Source organism: Arvicanthis niloticus, chromosome 15, assembly GCF_011762505.2.
Source record: "Arvicanthis niloticus isolate mArvNil1 chromosome 15, mArvNil1.pat.X, whole genome shotgun sequence".
NCBI lineage: Eukaryota > Metazoa > Chordata > Mammalia > Rodentia > Muridae > Arvicanthis > Arvicanthis niloticus.
Genome location: NC_047672.1, coordinates 21,138,933 through 21,155,794, shown reverse-complemented (window position 1 = coordinate 21,155,794; position 16,862 = coordinate 21,138,933). Strand labels below are relative to the sequence as shown.

At 37.6% G+C, this 16,862-nt stretch overlaps 1 protein-coding gene across 1 annotated transcript; it reads left to right on the top strand.

Moving 5' to 3' along the window:
• Positions 1-676: 676 nt before the first annotated feature.
• Positions 677-9,661, top strand: LOC117720870 (olfactory receptor-like protein OLF3). Its single transcript, XM_076913440.1, has 3 exons — positions 677-800; positions 1,052-1,077; positions 4,855-9,661. The coding sequence occupies exon 3, from the start codon at positions 4,874-4,876 to the stop codon at positions 5,825-5,827; it is 954 nt and encodes a 317-aa protein (XP_076769555.1). The 5' UTR covers positions 677-800; positions 1,052-1,077; positions 4,855-4,873; the 3' UTR covers positions 5,828-9,661.
• The last annotated feature ends 7,201 nt before the right edge of the window (positions 9,662-16,862 follow it).

The following is a 16,862-nucleotide window of genomic DNA, read 5'->3' as shown; positions in this document are numbered from 1 at the left end:
TTTTAGTGCAGAGAGATGGAAAGCATTGCATAATGTTACATGGCTTAGCGGTGACATGTAGAAGACAAACTCAGAGCAAGGAAAGCAGGAAAATCTAAAGTTAAACTTCACCTACACCGTGTAGATAAATGCCAATCTGGGTTTTTACACCAATTTGTATGGCTGTAAGAAATAATTCCTTACTTTTCATATTTTTCCAGATCACAGATACTTCCAACTAAAGAAGTTATAAAGCAGCAGAAAATAAAGAATGTAAGAAAAACTGTATGTAAAATAGTGGCTGAGTATATAAGATTGAATTAGTGAAAGAACATATTTGATTTGTTATAGTTCAGAACTAGATTAAAAATATCATGATAAAAATATGACATTTTCTATGTAATCATTGAACAGATTTCCTTCATTAAAAAAGGGTTTACTGACTAATGTTTGATTTTTAAAAATTACATAAAGAAGTTTTCTAAAGGGTCTTGGGTGCTTTTTTGTTTCTTTTTTATTTGTTTTGTTTTTTTGCTTTTTGTTTCTTTGTCACAGAACACACACTTAATTCTTGATAAATTACTTCAGTGAGTAATTACTAGATAATTCTCAAAGGCACAAGAAGGTAATTTTCACCAGGGCCAAACAAAGATAATCATTTCTTATTCATGTGCCTGACAAATAAAATGTGTGTTGTCCATACAGTCATGATTGTGGGGCCATTCACTGGAGCATGATCCACCTACCAGGGCCATATCCTTAAAGAAAACTGACTCTGCCTTCCCTAATGACCATCAGCTGTCATGCTGGGATGTTGACTGGTATGATCTTGTGCAGGACTTATGGAACTATGGATACTGTAAATGTATGAGTTCAGAGGTCTTGTTCTAGTCCTCCCAACCTCTGCATATTACAACCTCTCTTCCCCATCATCTGAGATGCTTCCTGAGCCTTGGTGATAGTGGTGTAATAGGAAAGACAGAGGGGATAATATTTCATAGAATGTTTCAAGAGTCCTTTTCCTCCCCTCTTCTCTTTGTCCTTCATTATTTCTTTTATTTTTTCATGCCAGGGATTAAACCCAGGACCCCACACATGGTAAGTATATGCCTTTACTCCTAAACTATCCCCTAGTTGCAAAGTTTCTCTTGCTGTAGTATTTACTATGTTGTATTCATTATGGCCACAATAGCTATACTGCCTTACTATAATTTATAAAACATAGTAGAAGAAAGTCCTTTCTTCTCAGTCAGTGAGAAGGCAGTGAGCCATGGGTATAGGTCATGTTTCAACATGATGTTCTGATTGATGAGGTCGTTTTAAACACATCAATATATCTTAAAGGGATATTTAACAGGGTGTTGAGATGTGGTGAATATGTGGATACTATGGTTCAAATAATGCAAAATAGGATTTTGTTATCCATCACAGGAGAATGAAGGATGCTTAGCAAACAGGTGAAATGTCTGCAGTTGATAAAATATTGAACAGAGGACATGCAGTCCAGTTGTGTAGGAGGGAGAGCTCAGTAAAACGAACATGGACACCATGTTCACTGTTCAATGCCACTGTGTTCTTAACATCAGCTATGGGATTACATTTGACTCATAGGTTGTTTTTTTTTTTGTCTTGTTTATGCAGACAAAGCATACAGTCTTGTTTTTTTTGTCTTGTTTAAATAGAGCAAACATTTGTTCCACTTTATGCTTTTTATGCCCATGAGAAACCATAAATTTAGGGAGATCAATAGAACCTACAGACTGTTTGTGGCTGCAAAGACCAAGCTCTGGCTCCCTGACCGGAGTGGTATATAATGAAATCAGTATTTGGACCCTCATTTATTTGTAGTGAAATAAAGAAAGATTAAAGAGATATGTAATATGTATCTAAGGAGGGGGGATTATTATTATTAATATAAAAGGTTTGGAAATAATCTAGTGTGTAGGGAGATGAATGCAGTCATTGGTGAGAGATTTAGGAAGTATTCATTAAGCTGTTTGATCTATGTTAGGGAAAAGTCTGGGAGACTACTGTAGAATTAATTGAACTTGGGCTGCATAAACTAGATAATAAAGGTCGCAAAACCAACATTGCCCAGACAATAATAGAAGAGAGGAGTACAAGCTCTGAGCACACGGTCTTGGGAAATGCTCACTGCAACCCTGCCAGAGAATTGAGCAAAATAGAGAGGAATATTAAAATGGAAGCTGAACACTGGATGAGCAATAGATAGAACTGATTTGCTTAAGAATAAAGGCAGACTAAACATAGAACAAAAAATCTGTGGACTTAATGATTGCAGGTTATCATAAGTTTTGAATTTTTGTAAGTTAATGAGTAGAATTTTCCATAGTTTATAAGACAAATAATAGGAAGAGAATCTGGACAGTGGAAGTCAGTCACGAGGTGCACTAATTCTAGAATACATACATAATAAACATAGTTTCCCAAACACAGATTTGCATATGCATATTTTCTATAATGAGAGAGAAATGTGAAGGTGATGCCTACTCCAGAACAAAGAAATGTGAGGTTGATAAGGAGAAAGAAAGAAAAGGGAGGTGGAGAGCAGGAAATCAAAATGAGTTATTGTAACTAAGAATTGGCACCTGTGTGCGCAGGAACTCTGTATACGCATGCTCATCTCCCAACTTTAATTTCACCAGTGACCCTTTCAGTCACTCAGGCTATGTGTGTATACACTCCAGGAGCCTATGTAGCTTCCTCCAGGCCTTAGAGAGACGTTACAAAGGTTGCAAAGCATATGAGGCTTATTAACACAACCTGGCAGTAGTGGCGCTGGAGGTGGGCACGAGGAGCACGTGAGTCAAACACTTGCGTGATCTTCAGGCAGCAGGCTAGTACAGCAGGCACCAATCACCAGCCAGTGTTCCATTCCGGTTCTGTGTCTTTCCATCCTCTTGCTTGGCAATTTGAAATGGGGAGGGTGGTATGCATCCTGACATGGCAGCTTCTGGCGGAGTGGTGCTAAGTGAATCTGTAAGATTAACAGAGGAGAGGACTCCATTCAAGCCAGACTTACTACATAGTCATCACTCATCTGCTGAAATATTCTTTTCTAATGAACTGGGTTTTTGAAAAAGACTTTTTGAATTTAAATTCTAAATTGAATGTCCCTTTTAAAATGACAGTTAGATGCTTTCACAGGTTGATTGTGATTTCAGAAAAGCAGCACGGTAAGTACACGTGGGAGGAACAGGACTGAGCAGCAAAGGAGGAACTGTGAAAAGGGGACAGGTTATGAGGAGGACATTCCATTCGAGAGGACTTGATTGAGAGCATGTGGTTGGGTAGACCATGTACAACACAGAAATTTCTGGAACTGGTTGCTCTCTTTTGTTCATTGTCTGGTAAGAGAGCTAAAGCAGTGACAGTGTCACCCTTCCAGCTTGGAGATTTAACTCCAACCAAGCTTCTTCCTGCCCTCAGTCCCTCCCACCTCTGTGCTGATGAAGTGAATGTCAGTCAATAGGCAAGCATGAAGCAAGAATGAGCCAATTTAAAAAGTAAAATGAAACTAGATTCTTGTCAGCATTCAAATTATAATATAGTAGGTTTACTGAAAAGGTTCTTGCCCAGCAAAATCAAGATGGTGACCTCTCTTCAACGACACATGCACCAAAATTCTTACTTTATTCTGGCCTGGGTGATTAAAATTGGACTTTAAATATTTTTCTTTTATTTACATCATCTAAACATCTCTATTCTTACTTTCATGAAAACTACGTGCAAAGTATAGAGTTGAATATTTCTGAAAAGATTTATTTAGTTTATGTGTATGAATGTTTTGCATACATGCATATATGGGCACCACAAGACTGTCATGCATGTTGCCTGCAGGTGTCAAAAGGTACTGGATCCCCTGGAACAGGAATTATGGATGGCGGTGTGCTACCATGTAGGTTCTGAAAGCCAAACCCTGATCCTTTGCAAGAGCAATGAATGGTGCCTCGTCTCTTGAGCCACCAAAAGGATAGATTCTTAACAACAAACTCAAAAGGTGAAAAGAAAAATCCCATTATCTTCCCTGCTAACTGAAGGCTGAAGAGATGAAAGGCTTTCAAAAGGACCATTTGTCTCACTGCTCCCTAAGTTCTTAAGGTTGAAACCAAATGTGAGCTCTGAGATGTATTGAAGTCTACTTCCTGGGATATTTGTGACTGAATTCATAGGAGGGATGGGAGGGAAGATCATATTTGCTGTTTCAACACGGAAGTCATGTTGCTACTAACATTCATATATAACTATGTCAGTTCCTCAATTCATTGCTTAAAGTTTCTAGCTCATGTTAGCCACATTTGAACTTATGTATAGGTTTGTATTATTAATTGTGTGTGTGTGTGTGTGTGTGTGTGTATTTAACATTAAACCAAAGTCATGCTCTTGCACAATAAAACTGCTTCACGTCTTGGTTCTCTAATACCTTCTGCAGGCCTTACTTCTTCCAAATCTTCCCTTGTATAATAGATTAATGCATTTCACTGAGACAAGTCTAGTTCATGGCTTAAGACTCTTCCTTCCCAGTCCAATTACATTCTTTTTTGCTCATTATTTTATCTGCTAATATCATGGACCATGCTCTGCTCATTCTAGAACTGAAGATGGGTTATCGAAGTGGTAAGGCTGTTAGCATGGTAGTAGCATCTAATCTTCAGGCTTTAGCTGACTCGCCTGATACCAAATCATGTCTACATGAAGGCCCTCATCTGTCCTTCTGAGCCACAGTAAGCACAATACACACTGGAATCAGGCCCATCATGATTCCAAGTGCCTGACTGGCAGATGGGAAGGTTACACAGATGAATCAAAAGTATTATTTTTGTGCTTCTTGATGAACATCTGTTTCACTTTCAGTGTAGATGAACATTTTTCGATGGGAACAGACAACCAGACATGGATGCATGAATTCATCCTCCTTGGTCTCTCCAGTGACTGGAATACTGAAGTCTCTCTCTTCATCCTGTTCTTGCTGATGTACCTGGTGACAGTGTTGGGGAATTTCCTCATCATTGTTCTGATCAGACTGGACAACAGACTCCACACTCCCATGTATTTCTTTCTCACCAACCTGTCCTTGGTGGATGTGTCTTATGCCACAAGCATAGTGCCCCAGCTGCTGGCTCATTTTCTTGCCTCACACAAAACAATTCCATTTCTGAGCTGTGCAGCCCAGTTATTTTTCTCTCTGGGCTTAGGAGGTATTGAGTTTGTCTTATTAGCAATGATGGCCTATGACCGTTATGTGGCAGTGTGCAATCCACTGAGATACTCTGCCGTAATGCATACAGGACTATGCAGTAAGATGGCTCTTGTATCTTGGGTCGGTGGTTCCATCAACTCAGTCATGCAGACTGCTATCACCTTCCAACTGCCCATGTGCACGAACACGTACATCGACCATATATCCTGTGAGCTTCTTGCTGTGGTGAGGCTGGCCTGTGTGGATACCTCTGCCAATGAAGTTGCTATCATGGTATCTAGCATCATTCTCCTGATGACCCCATTCTGCTTGGTTCTCCTATCCTACATCCAGATCATCTCTACCATCCTAAAAATCCAGTCCAAAGAGGGAAGAAGGAAAGCCTTCCACACCTGTGCCTCCCACCTCACTGTGGTTGCCCTTTGCTATGGCATGGCCATTTTCACTTACATTCAGCCCCACTCCAGCCCCTCTGTCCTTCAGGAAAAATTGATTTCTCTTTTCTATGCAATTCTGACGCCCATGCTGAACCCCATGATTTACAGTCTAAGGAATAAGGAAGTGAAGGGGGCTTGGCAGAAACTTCTGGGACAATTCTATGGGTTCACATCAAAACTGAAAACCTGAGGAATCTTGAACATCGCTGAAGAAAAGGGCTTTGTTTCTCTGTTCTGTACCCAACTCAAATGTGACAGTTATTGCCATGGAGACAAGGGTGGGACTGACATGTCATGACTGGTGATGTTATGCAGGAGGCTGAGTGACTGTGGGGTGTGACGTGTGGGTATATTTTTATGCCAGCAGTGTATACACTGGAGCTAACCTGCACTGTCACTGAGATCCCACCATTACTCAATCTTGATTTATACGGCATGACAATTAAAAAAACCCACTAACCTTTCAATTTTCTTGCATTGTTTAATGTCATGAACCATGCCATGAACCTCTTCTTGACTTTTACTTTGTCCACAGGTATGTATGCAAATACCTTTCAGAAAAGTTTATAGTGTTTCTAGAAGGCTGGAAATGCAATTTTTTTCTGGTTTGTAGAAATGGTCAAAAAATGCATACTCTATATAATCAGAGTCAGCTACTGAGTGAGTCAACATTTTGAGGAAATGGTTGTTAAAGCCTTTAAGATGTTATTGTATATAACCATCTACATGTAGCCCCAATGGCTTTCTGCTAACATGAACAACTGCAGAAAGATAAAATGAAGCTCTTCATCCTTAAAGGGATTAACCAAAGGTTTTTATATATTAGTTACTATAAAGTTAATGAAACCTTTAAATTCGAGGTACTAGTAGACAGTCTTCAACCAATTTCTAAAAGACTTTATTGCATATATATATATATAAACACATACATACATACATACATACATATATGGTGTCTAAGTAAAATATTAAATTGGACTAATAGCTACGAAATTTACAAGTCCTTTTTCTAAATGGTAGAAGCAAAATAAATCCCCAAATTATGACAAAATGTATAAGATCTCAATGACAAAAGGACAGAGTCAAGAGTGGTATTACCTACATAATACCTGCATGTCATTATCACAGAGGAAGACACAGGAAGAGGCTGTATCCTCTGAGCTGTGACTGTTCCCTTGGATACATGTTTGTAACTTTTCTCCATTCCATGACATGTTTACCCTTAAACTACTCCCCCTTTATCTGAAGTCTTTATGTGAATATGTTTTCAGCTTTTTTTTACTTAGGAAGCAGAGATCGTGAGAGCACTGGTTATACAGTGACAGATTAGCATAGTCACACATTTTTCTAAATTTATTTACTTTTTGTTTTATATGGCTTTTAACTGTACTTTCACAATGGATTAGACCTTATGTAAATTCAAATATTTTTTGAAATGACCTACCTTTCATGTGTGCGAAAGGCATTTTCAGTAAAAGGTGGAAAAGTATTGTTGCTTCAGTGAGAAGATGAAACAGTGTTTTAATAAAGTCACTACACACAACTTTTCAAAAAGTTGGGTACTGAAAAGTACTTCAGAATAAAACTTCAAAAATTATTAACCATAAACTATCACTTGGGGTTTTTCTTTTAAAAGCACAATTACATAAAAATTATTGTTCAAATAAAAATCTCAGTAAGACAAATGTAGGACTAAGTCTCTGAAAATTCTTTAAATTATATTATTATATTATTATATCTTCTATTTCCCTTTTCTTAGCACTGGAATTACTTTTTCAATAGCACTATCCTGTTTATGTCAGTTGGATTTCCTATGAAGTCAGGACTTTTTAATGGTATACTGAGGGACTACAATTTTTTCCCCATTCTTCAGACTCTATATTACTTATTATACTTTGAAGATTTGTTAGATTCTAGAGGGCTCTAGTAGACCTGAGCATGGCAAACAAGGTTCTGGCAGGCTTTGCCCTTCCCCGCTTTCCTCTTACTTGCTAAACTGTTAGATTGCAAGTCCTAATACTAGTCACTAAGGTCTATTCCCTTATCTGGCCACTTCTTCCCCACGAGGTTTACTACCTAGGTCCAGCTATCAAAGTATTGAAGTCTAGAAATCAAATGCCTCCTTTTGGTTACCCTAATTAACATGCTCAATGAAAAGAACCCAACTTATCCTAACATAGGCTTTCCCTTTTTCTCTGTGTAAACTGCCATTTTTCTATGGGCCATGTCTGTCTCCTTTCTATTCAGAGACAGTCATTTGTTCTTCCTGGACAAATATCCCTTTTTCCTCTATCTTGTTCCCTTCCCTTTCTCTCTTGTTCTCTATCTCCTGTCTTTGTCTCTTACTCCCTGTCCTTTGTTCCTCTGGACCATCAAGAAAATGAAAATAGAAGAGACACATGTACAGGAATGCTAAGTTTGGGGTCTGTCTCCACCTGCAACCTGGAAGCTCAGCATGTTTATTAGGTATGACACAGGGGTGGGGCAAGCTATTTTCTAGAGACGGTGTCTCCAGGTAAACATTGTGGGGAGGGAGCTGTAGTTGTCAGGTTGTATACATACTGATTAATTGTCCATAATCACTCATACTCATGTCAGTGACTCCATACTCAATGACTCTGAGGACAGCTTTGCCATTTCTTCTGAGTCTGACTCATGTGGGGAAATGGCTTTGCTGATTTAAACAGCTCTGAGGCCTTGGTCTCCTTGACATAACTGTGTCCTGGTCAATAGTGGGGATTTACTCAGAATTTCACCCACCTAAGATTTCCTCCACTCCCTACAAAGCAGAACCTCTTGGATGGTAACAACCCTTCTACTAGAGATACATAGTGCTTTTTTTCCCCTCTGCACACTAGAACAGTTGCCAATATTTCCTCAGGTAGGGATGGGATTTTGTGTGCCCCTTTCATATATGTTGGGACTTTTGCTGGTTTGGACTTACTCATGGCATCACAATGTCTGTGAGTTCATATGTACAATATCTCTGTCATGACCAGAAGTCAATGTTTCCCAGAGTTCATCGACTATTGTTGACTCTTGCCATCCTTTTTGTCCTTTTTCTGAGAAGACTCCTCAGTCCTGGGATGAGGATTAATATAGATGACCTATTTGGGCTAAAGCAATACACCATACTTTATTCTCTGTACTTCTACCAGTTGTAAGTTACTGTGTTAATAGTCGTCTACTGAAGAAAAATGTGTTTCTTCAATGAAGATGAAGAGGTACCCAAATTTATGCTTGGAAAGATAAACACTTAGTGTATAGTTTACTACTATATGTATTCTGCCGAATAAGTATAGTAAGCTCTCCTCTAGGGCTGTGAGCTACTCAGGTATGAGTTATTGACCCAGTTAATAGTTTTAGGCAATAATATCTTGTGGAATGTGTCTTACAACCAATTGGAAAGTGGTTAGTTATTCCCCAAAAATTTGTGTCATCATTACACCACTGTAACCCATGGATTCTTAACAAACTAGTAGCTATTAACATACTGGACTAAATAATGCTTTGTGGTTGGGGCTAACCTGTGCATTAGATTATTCAGGAACATTTCTGACTTCTCTAGGCAGCAGTTGTTCCTTCATCAGACACTGTGAGAATGATGGATAGGGGCACCCTGACATAGCTTCAATCATTTGTTAGGAAATACAAGATTTGAGAAATGATAACCTTTTAAAAATCTGTCCATCAAACATATAAAAACAATCTCAGCACTATTTTACCTTCCTCTTGCATAGGTGGTGCAGGGAATGGTGAATGAAAATTTTGCCTTTCTCCATAAAATTTATCATGTAATATATCAAATGAAATCTGTTTTTCATTGTCTTTATGAGCTTACTCATAAATTGGTCTAACACATCTCAGTATATTCCAATAATTACCTGCTGGAGACTAGCCCCAGAGCTCTGGAAGGTAGACAAGGGGATAGAGCTTTGGTGGTGGTAGTGTGTGTGTTTGTGTGTGTGTGTTTTGAGGAGGGTGGCAGTACTTTGTTCTGCAAGAATAAAGGTTGCTTTCTATATTTTACCTGTCTCTGTCTAAGTTATTCTAAGGCCAGAAGCTATCCAACTGTTAAACAGTCAGGAGTAGGGGACTGAGTGTTGGGGTGAAGGGGAAGAATTAAGTAAAGAGGTACTATGTTCTTTTCTTTACAGGTACTCCTCCTCCCCATCCTAAGGATTTGAGTTTATTTAACTCTTTGTCAGCTAGAGAAAGTTACTTGCAGGAAAAGCCAAACACTTTGCAAAGTGATTCTAATCTTTAATTCTAAGAGAAAGAAAAAAAGGGAAAAACCTATCTCTTAAAAAATTTATCTGTGTCTATTGCTTCTGTTTGGCTCCTACCCTACGTCTCTTCTACTCTTCTGCCTTCTGCTGTAATATCTATTTCTCCCTCTGTCTGTAGTAATTACTAATAAAAGATAGGTTGCCACCTGCCTTAGACCATTTATGTTCCTGGATGAAAGATACACACACTACCTTTATATTTTAATATTCCTTACACAGCACAATTGCTGGGCAACTGCCTGCCCTCCATGCTGTTAGAGTCTACCTCCCCATGGATAATCCCAACTATCGATCACTATTTCCTATGTTCCATCTGGGCTGCTCTCAACTCCAACCAGGCAGCCCTCTGAGCCATGTTCTCTTGGCCCATAGGCCAAGGCAGCCTTCTCTCTTCTACTAGTTCTTTTTTCCATGGTGGCTTCTTCTTTCTTCTCCCCTCCTACTGGTCTCTCTTTCTAACCCTGAAAAAACTCAACCCCACCTATTACTCTTCTGCCCAGCTATTAGCTTCTGGCATCTTTATTCACCAATTACAATTAACTGAGGGCAAGGTCCATCAGTGTCTTCTATTCAGACTCTAGTCTTTGAGACAGTTTTGGGGAACCCAAATTAGCGTTAGAATACAAGCAACATTAGGCCAACCCATTACATAAGTCTCCTTAATGTCATCATTTTTAGGTTTTGTACTTTTTTAAGAGAATAGATCACATGGTATTCCAAGCATCGTTTTCTGGAGTTCACACAAGTTTAAACATAAATGCAAATCATTAATTAAGTAACAACAGAGATGTTTCCATGTTTCCATTAATACTAGTTATCTAACTAAACATTTGTTACCCTCCACTAACTTCACAGGTTCATTTAAAGTTAAAAATTATAATTTCCCCAACCTGTAGGTTGTAGATTTATCCTACCGACTATGACTTTTGCCTTACAGAAGCTTTTCAGTTTCATGAGGTCCCATTTATCAATTCTTGATGTTAGAGTCTGAGCCATTGGCATTCAGTTTCGGAAATTTCCCCCCACCCTGTGCCAATGAGTTCGAGGCTCTTTCCCACGTTCTCTTCTATTAGATTCAGTGTATCTGATTTTATGTTGAGGTCCTTGATCCACTTGGACTTAACCCTACATCCATAGAGGACTAATGTTCATAATATATAAAGAACTCAAGAAGCTAACATTTAAAAAAACAAACAACTCAATCAAAAGATGGGGTGTAGAACTAAACAGAGAATTCATAACAGAGGAATCCCAAATGGCCGAGAAGCATTTAAGGAAATGTTCAATGTCCTTAGCGAGCAGGGAAATGCAAATCAAAATGACCTGAGATTCCACCTTACACCAATCAATGGCTAAGATCAAGAACTTCTCCTAGGTGGATCCTGACAATTATTATAAATTTTCTAAGTTTCTCATATTTTGTGAATGTGTGCCTATTTTAGTTTCTTATTGCTGAAATAAGAATGTACCACAACCTTTGGGACTTAATACAAGATAAAATAATTACCTCATAGTTTTAGAGGTCAGAGTCCATAATGGATTCCACTGGGATAAAATTTAGATGTGCACAAGGCTGCATTCCTTACTGAGTGCCCCAGGGAAGTATGTGATTTCTTGCTTTCCCTTTCATCCTGAGCAGCACCTACTGCAGAAAAGAAGCTTCCATTTACATTCTAACTTAATTTTGCACTACTATTTCTTCAATTAGAAGAAAAACAAAATGAAACCAGAGTCTCCAGTTTACATTGAATTCTGTTTATTTATTGAGTTTGAAAATAATATACTATGGCAAACTTCTTTATATAATGAAACTGTTGTTTTCCTGTAGCCAGGATTACACTTATTCAGAAAGAGAATGAAAGAAATGTGTGGTTGTTGAAATGGAACAAACGCTTTGAGCTTCAGTTAAAGCAGCCATACTGTTAATATTTTATGGGTACAATATCCATGCCATGTCCAGAAGACTTTGTCTCACAGCATGTACTCTGATCCTCTGGCTTTTACAATCTTTCTGCCTTCTTTTTCATGATGTTTTCTGAGCCTTAGGTGTAGAGTTTGCCTGTAAGTGTGTCAGTTGGGCTTGGGAACAACAAGGTCACTTAATCTCTTCATTTTACAAGTTGTATACAGCTCTATAAATTGCAAAAATAACTTCTATATGAGGGATGATATATATATATATATGTGTGTGTTATATTGATATGATATATGCACATATATAATCATGTATATATATATGCATAAATATACATGTACATATGCATATATAATATATTGATATAATATATTATTAAATAAATAATATTAATATATCTGTTAGTATACATGTATATATGTGGGGTTAAGAATGAATATTTAGGACAAAAAATTATATTGATTTAAAAAAAAGATAGTAATAAGTACTCTTCTAGGGCCTATGATCTTCTTACCAGCCATAAGTAGTTGGGCAGGTATACAGTGCTAGCCATAAATTCTAACTTATTGAGTGGGATTTACACAAATCAGATAGCTGTTGGTTATCCTTAAGAAAAGAAGTATCACTATCGCACCATTTAGGCTACCTTTCTGGGTTAGTCATGGTTATGATTCATCAGATTTATAGATGGATAAGACTACTGATTGCTTTTTTTCCTTAGCATCTTACATTACACCTTCAGATCCTAAGAGTTAGTCTTCACAGAAAGACTTCCAAGTCAGTTCTAGCTTTATACTTCTATATCATATGTTTGAGATGTATAGTGTTCTTAGCAATATTTTTTCAAGTTCGGAGAGATAACCAAGTATAATAGCGATAGCCTATATTATTTTAGAAATCTCTTGGATACTCTTGGCCAACTACTGGGTTTTCCACGCCTGACTAGGGTTTTTGTTAAATTGTCTATGACCCTTGGAGAGAGAATTATCACCCCAGTAAAAGAATCCAACACATACATACAATATATATGATATGAATTTATTAGTATATTTCTTATATTAATAGTATATATTAATATAGTAATAAAGTAAAATTAATGTTACTAATATAATAATGGTTTATTAACATATGATATTAATATAACATTGATATGTGTTATTGTATTAATGTATAAGTGCATTAATTAATACAATGTTGATATGTTATATATTAAGTAATAATAATATATTAATATATAATGAAAATATATATTAAAGTAAGCTTGTAACTATTCCCAATAACTTTTTCTTTTTCCTTTTTTTCAAATTTTTATTTAATCTTTTTTTTTCTGTTACACTCCAGATTTTATCTCCCAGCTGCCACATCCCGCACCCCACCAGACCTCTCCACTCCCTGGGGCCTCCAGTCTCTTGAGGATTAGGTACATCTTCTCTGACTGAACCCAGACCCAGCAGTCCCCTGCTGTATATGTGTTGAGGGCCTCATATCAGCTGGTGTATGCTGCCTGGTTGGTGATCCAGTGTCTGAGAGATCTCGGGGTCCAGGTTAATTGAGACTGCTGGTCCTCCTTACAGGATCACCCCCTAAAGGGTGGGTAGTTGTTACTATTATCTACCTATAGAATCTTATCTTCTGAATGTTGGATTGAGTAAACATAAAGAGCAAAATGATCAAAAAAAAAAAAAAGAGTGCTTCTCTTGTTTAATGGTTGGCAAAATGCACAGGGCTTAGATCTAGGGAGCTGATTATCTGTTGGTAGAAGGTTCTAGGTCCCAAGACACTGAGTGGACAAGAGCTACTCAGAAAAGTCATATCTCCTTCAAATCACCCACATGAAAAATTTTCATCAATCACATTAGCAAGTCATTACTATTTTGGCATTGTTTGTTTCAGCAATTAGTGTACCTTTGATCATGTAATGAGATCATAGCTTGGGTATACATATTTTAAAAATATCCTCTGTGCATCTAGATAGCACTGTGCTATTTACAGATAACAGATGTTCTTTAATTTCCAACAGCTCACTAATGAGTCAATTTTTACTAACTCAGAATTTTTAAATGTTATCAATGCATTTAATATTATTTCAGTTTGTTTAAAATTAGATAAGCAGCATGGCCTTGTCATATATTTTAAATTATATTTAGTAGATTTATTAATTCCTTACTGGGTCTTAATTTTCTACTCAAACTACTGTTCAAATTATAGAAAGTAATAACAGACAACTCCTGTTAAACATGATTTTATTAGTATTACCTTATATATTTCATGCTTTTGCACATTTCTACAAGCTTTGAAAAAGGCTTACAGTTATGTATCATTGAAGATATAGAGATGTTTTATTCCTCAAAATATACCATATTGTCTTTTAAATGCCATCTGCTCCGTTGAACAACACCCAATAGAAATCACAGTTCAGGTTCATGCAATTGCCTATTGTAAAATACTATATGACTGGAATCATATTTCAGAGTCTGCCTTCTTTAAGTTAGCACATTGCATTTTTTACATAGCATACTGATGTTGTAAATCACACTGGTTGGTATTTTTTATCGCCGAATCATAGTCCATTTCATTGACTTCCCATAGTTTGTCAGTTTACTATTTAAGAGTACGTTGCGGTTGTTCCTACCATTTAAGAATAATGAAAGAACTTTGAAAAGCGTTCAACAAACTGTTTTTACTTCTGTGGGATGAAATAAGATCGGACATAAGAAGTGATGACTAGTTTGTTTGGCAAAGGAATATTTAAGTTCTTTAAAAGTGCCAAGCTATTTTTAAAAGTTGTTGCACCAACTGAGAATGTATGTGCTAACTGTGTGAGCAGTCACTAGGGTCTCTTTGACAACAGCTGTTGAGGCCAGTTTCATATTCTTTAAAAGGTCAGAAATAAGTGGCAAGTAGCTTCTCTTTGAGGATTTTATTTGCAGTGATTAAAGAATGCTAATGTTGAATATTTTTTTCCTGTGCTTCTCACCTATCTGTAATCCTTTGAGATGTCTGCTAAATCTTCCATTCAGTTTTCACTGTTAGTTTGATGTTGTTGTGTTCTGAGAATTTTTTAGATACTTTGGATGCTTATTTTATATTTTTATTCTCTTAAGAGGATCAAGAAGCAGAGCTTTAATTTTAAAAGATATATATATTTTTATATGTGTGTGTTGCCTATACATTCTTGTGCAACAGATAGCTGTCTGATAACCAGGAAAACTAGGAAAGAAAGCACTAGTTCTCCTGGATCTAACATATAAACTGATGTGAGCCACCATATGGGTGCAGGGAATCATACCCAATTTTCTGCAAGAGAAGCCAGTACTCTTAACTGCTGAGCCATCTTGCCAGTCCTAGGGGTTTTAATTTTGAGGAAAGTAAATAAATGCATTTCATTTATAATCACAATTTTGATGTCTTATTTGGGAAAACAATTTGTTAATCAAATGTCATATTTCAGCATGTAATTCTCTGCTCCATTACATTTGAGTATCCCATCCAGGTGTCCTGAGGTATGCTGTGTATCTTGTTTAGGGTCTAAATCTAGGATCCTTGTTTTCAGGTGGTTGTCCAGCTCTTCGTTGCCATTGCTGAAAAGTCAATATTTTCTTCATTAATTTTTCTTCATTCTTTTCTAAAAATCTATATTTCACTGGAAGCAGTTCACTCAAATTATATACACAATTACTCCAAAGAAGCAATTTGTCTCTTTACTGCTACTTTTTGTAATGCCAAATTCATGAATCAATAGTAGCTTGGCTTTTATAAATGCTTCTGGAAGGAAATGATTCAATTTCTAAGTAGATATTTAACAGGTCATTTTTCTGTGCAGGAGACACTATTTAAAGTGGGGAGAACAGAAGACATTGTGCTATGAGCAAGTAGGTGAGTGTGTGTGCAGATGTCTAGGGGAGTGTGTGAGTGTGTGTGGGGTGAGTATGTGGGGTGTGCATGTGAGAATGTGTGTGTGAATTTGTGAATGTATTTGTGAGTCTGTGAGTATGTGTGTGTAGGAGAGTATGAATGTGTGTGTGGTATGTATGTGTGACTGTGTGTATGAGACAAGGAGAGAAGGGGGAAGGGAGAATGTGTGTATGTAGGAGAATGTTCTATGGAAGGAAAGTAGTGAAAAAAGATTATTTCTGACGTTGGTGTTCTTCATTTAGTTGGCTGAGACATGGAATCAGTGTCTGTCCTAGTCAGACTGCAGTGCTGTCAGTGCAGTTACAAGATCCCTGGGATACTCTTGTTCCGTGCATAGATTTCAGTCCAGAATGTTTGGGGGAGGGTGGTGAGGAAGGATATCATGGCAGTAGGAGCACCTGGAAAAGGAAGTAGCTTACAGGAAGCTTGGAGAGTTAGATTGTAGCTCACCCTTAATATTCAAAGACTTTCCCTAGTGATGCACTTCCTTCAGGCAAGCCCCACCTCTTAAGGATGCTTCCACTATCCGTAATAGCCTCCATGTTTATTCATGTAAAGCATAAGAGTATTTTTGTGTATTTATTCAGAGTTACATCTTTTCATGCAGTGCCATTATTTTTGGACTTAGATTGTGCCATAAGACATTTCCTGATCATCCGTCATCGCAGCCACCCATTGTATTCACTGCATGCTCCCCAACAAAACAGAGGATGGGATTTGTGCTTCCAGAAGCTAAAGCAGGGGCCTTCTGGAGATCATTGAAGAGTATCTTATTTTTCACCTGGTTTTGAATCAGACCCAGGCACTCCTCCTCAGAACACAAGCACTCTGGAACAATCTATTTGTGTTGTAGGATGACATAAAAAATGTCACAAAGCTGATTTACTTAAGTGACCTAAAGGTTCAGTGGAACTGTGAAAATAGAGAGATGAAGAACAGCCTTCCACCAGGAGAGAAAGTGCAACATGGTAGGCTTGCCTTTGAGATTTGGGAGTGGTGACAATTAACACCCTAATTCCAAAAGCTCCTGAGGGGTTCTGTCAACTGCAGGTCACCAGGGTAGCCTCTGTCTCACTTTATTAGTGCTGGGAGTGAGCCCATTGGGG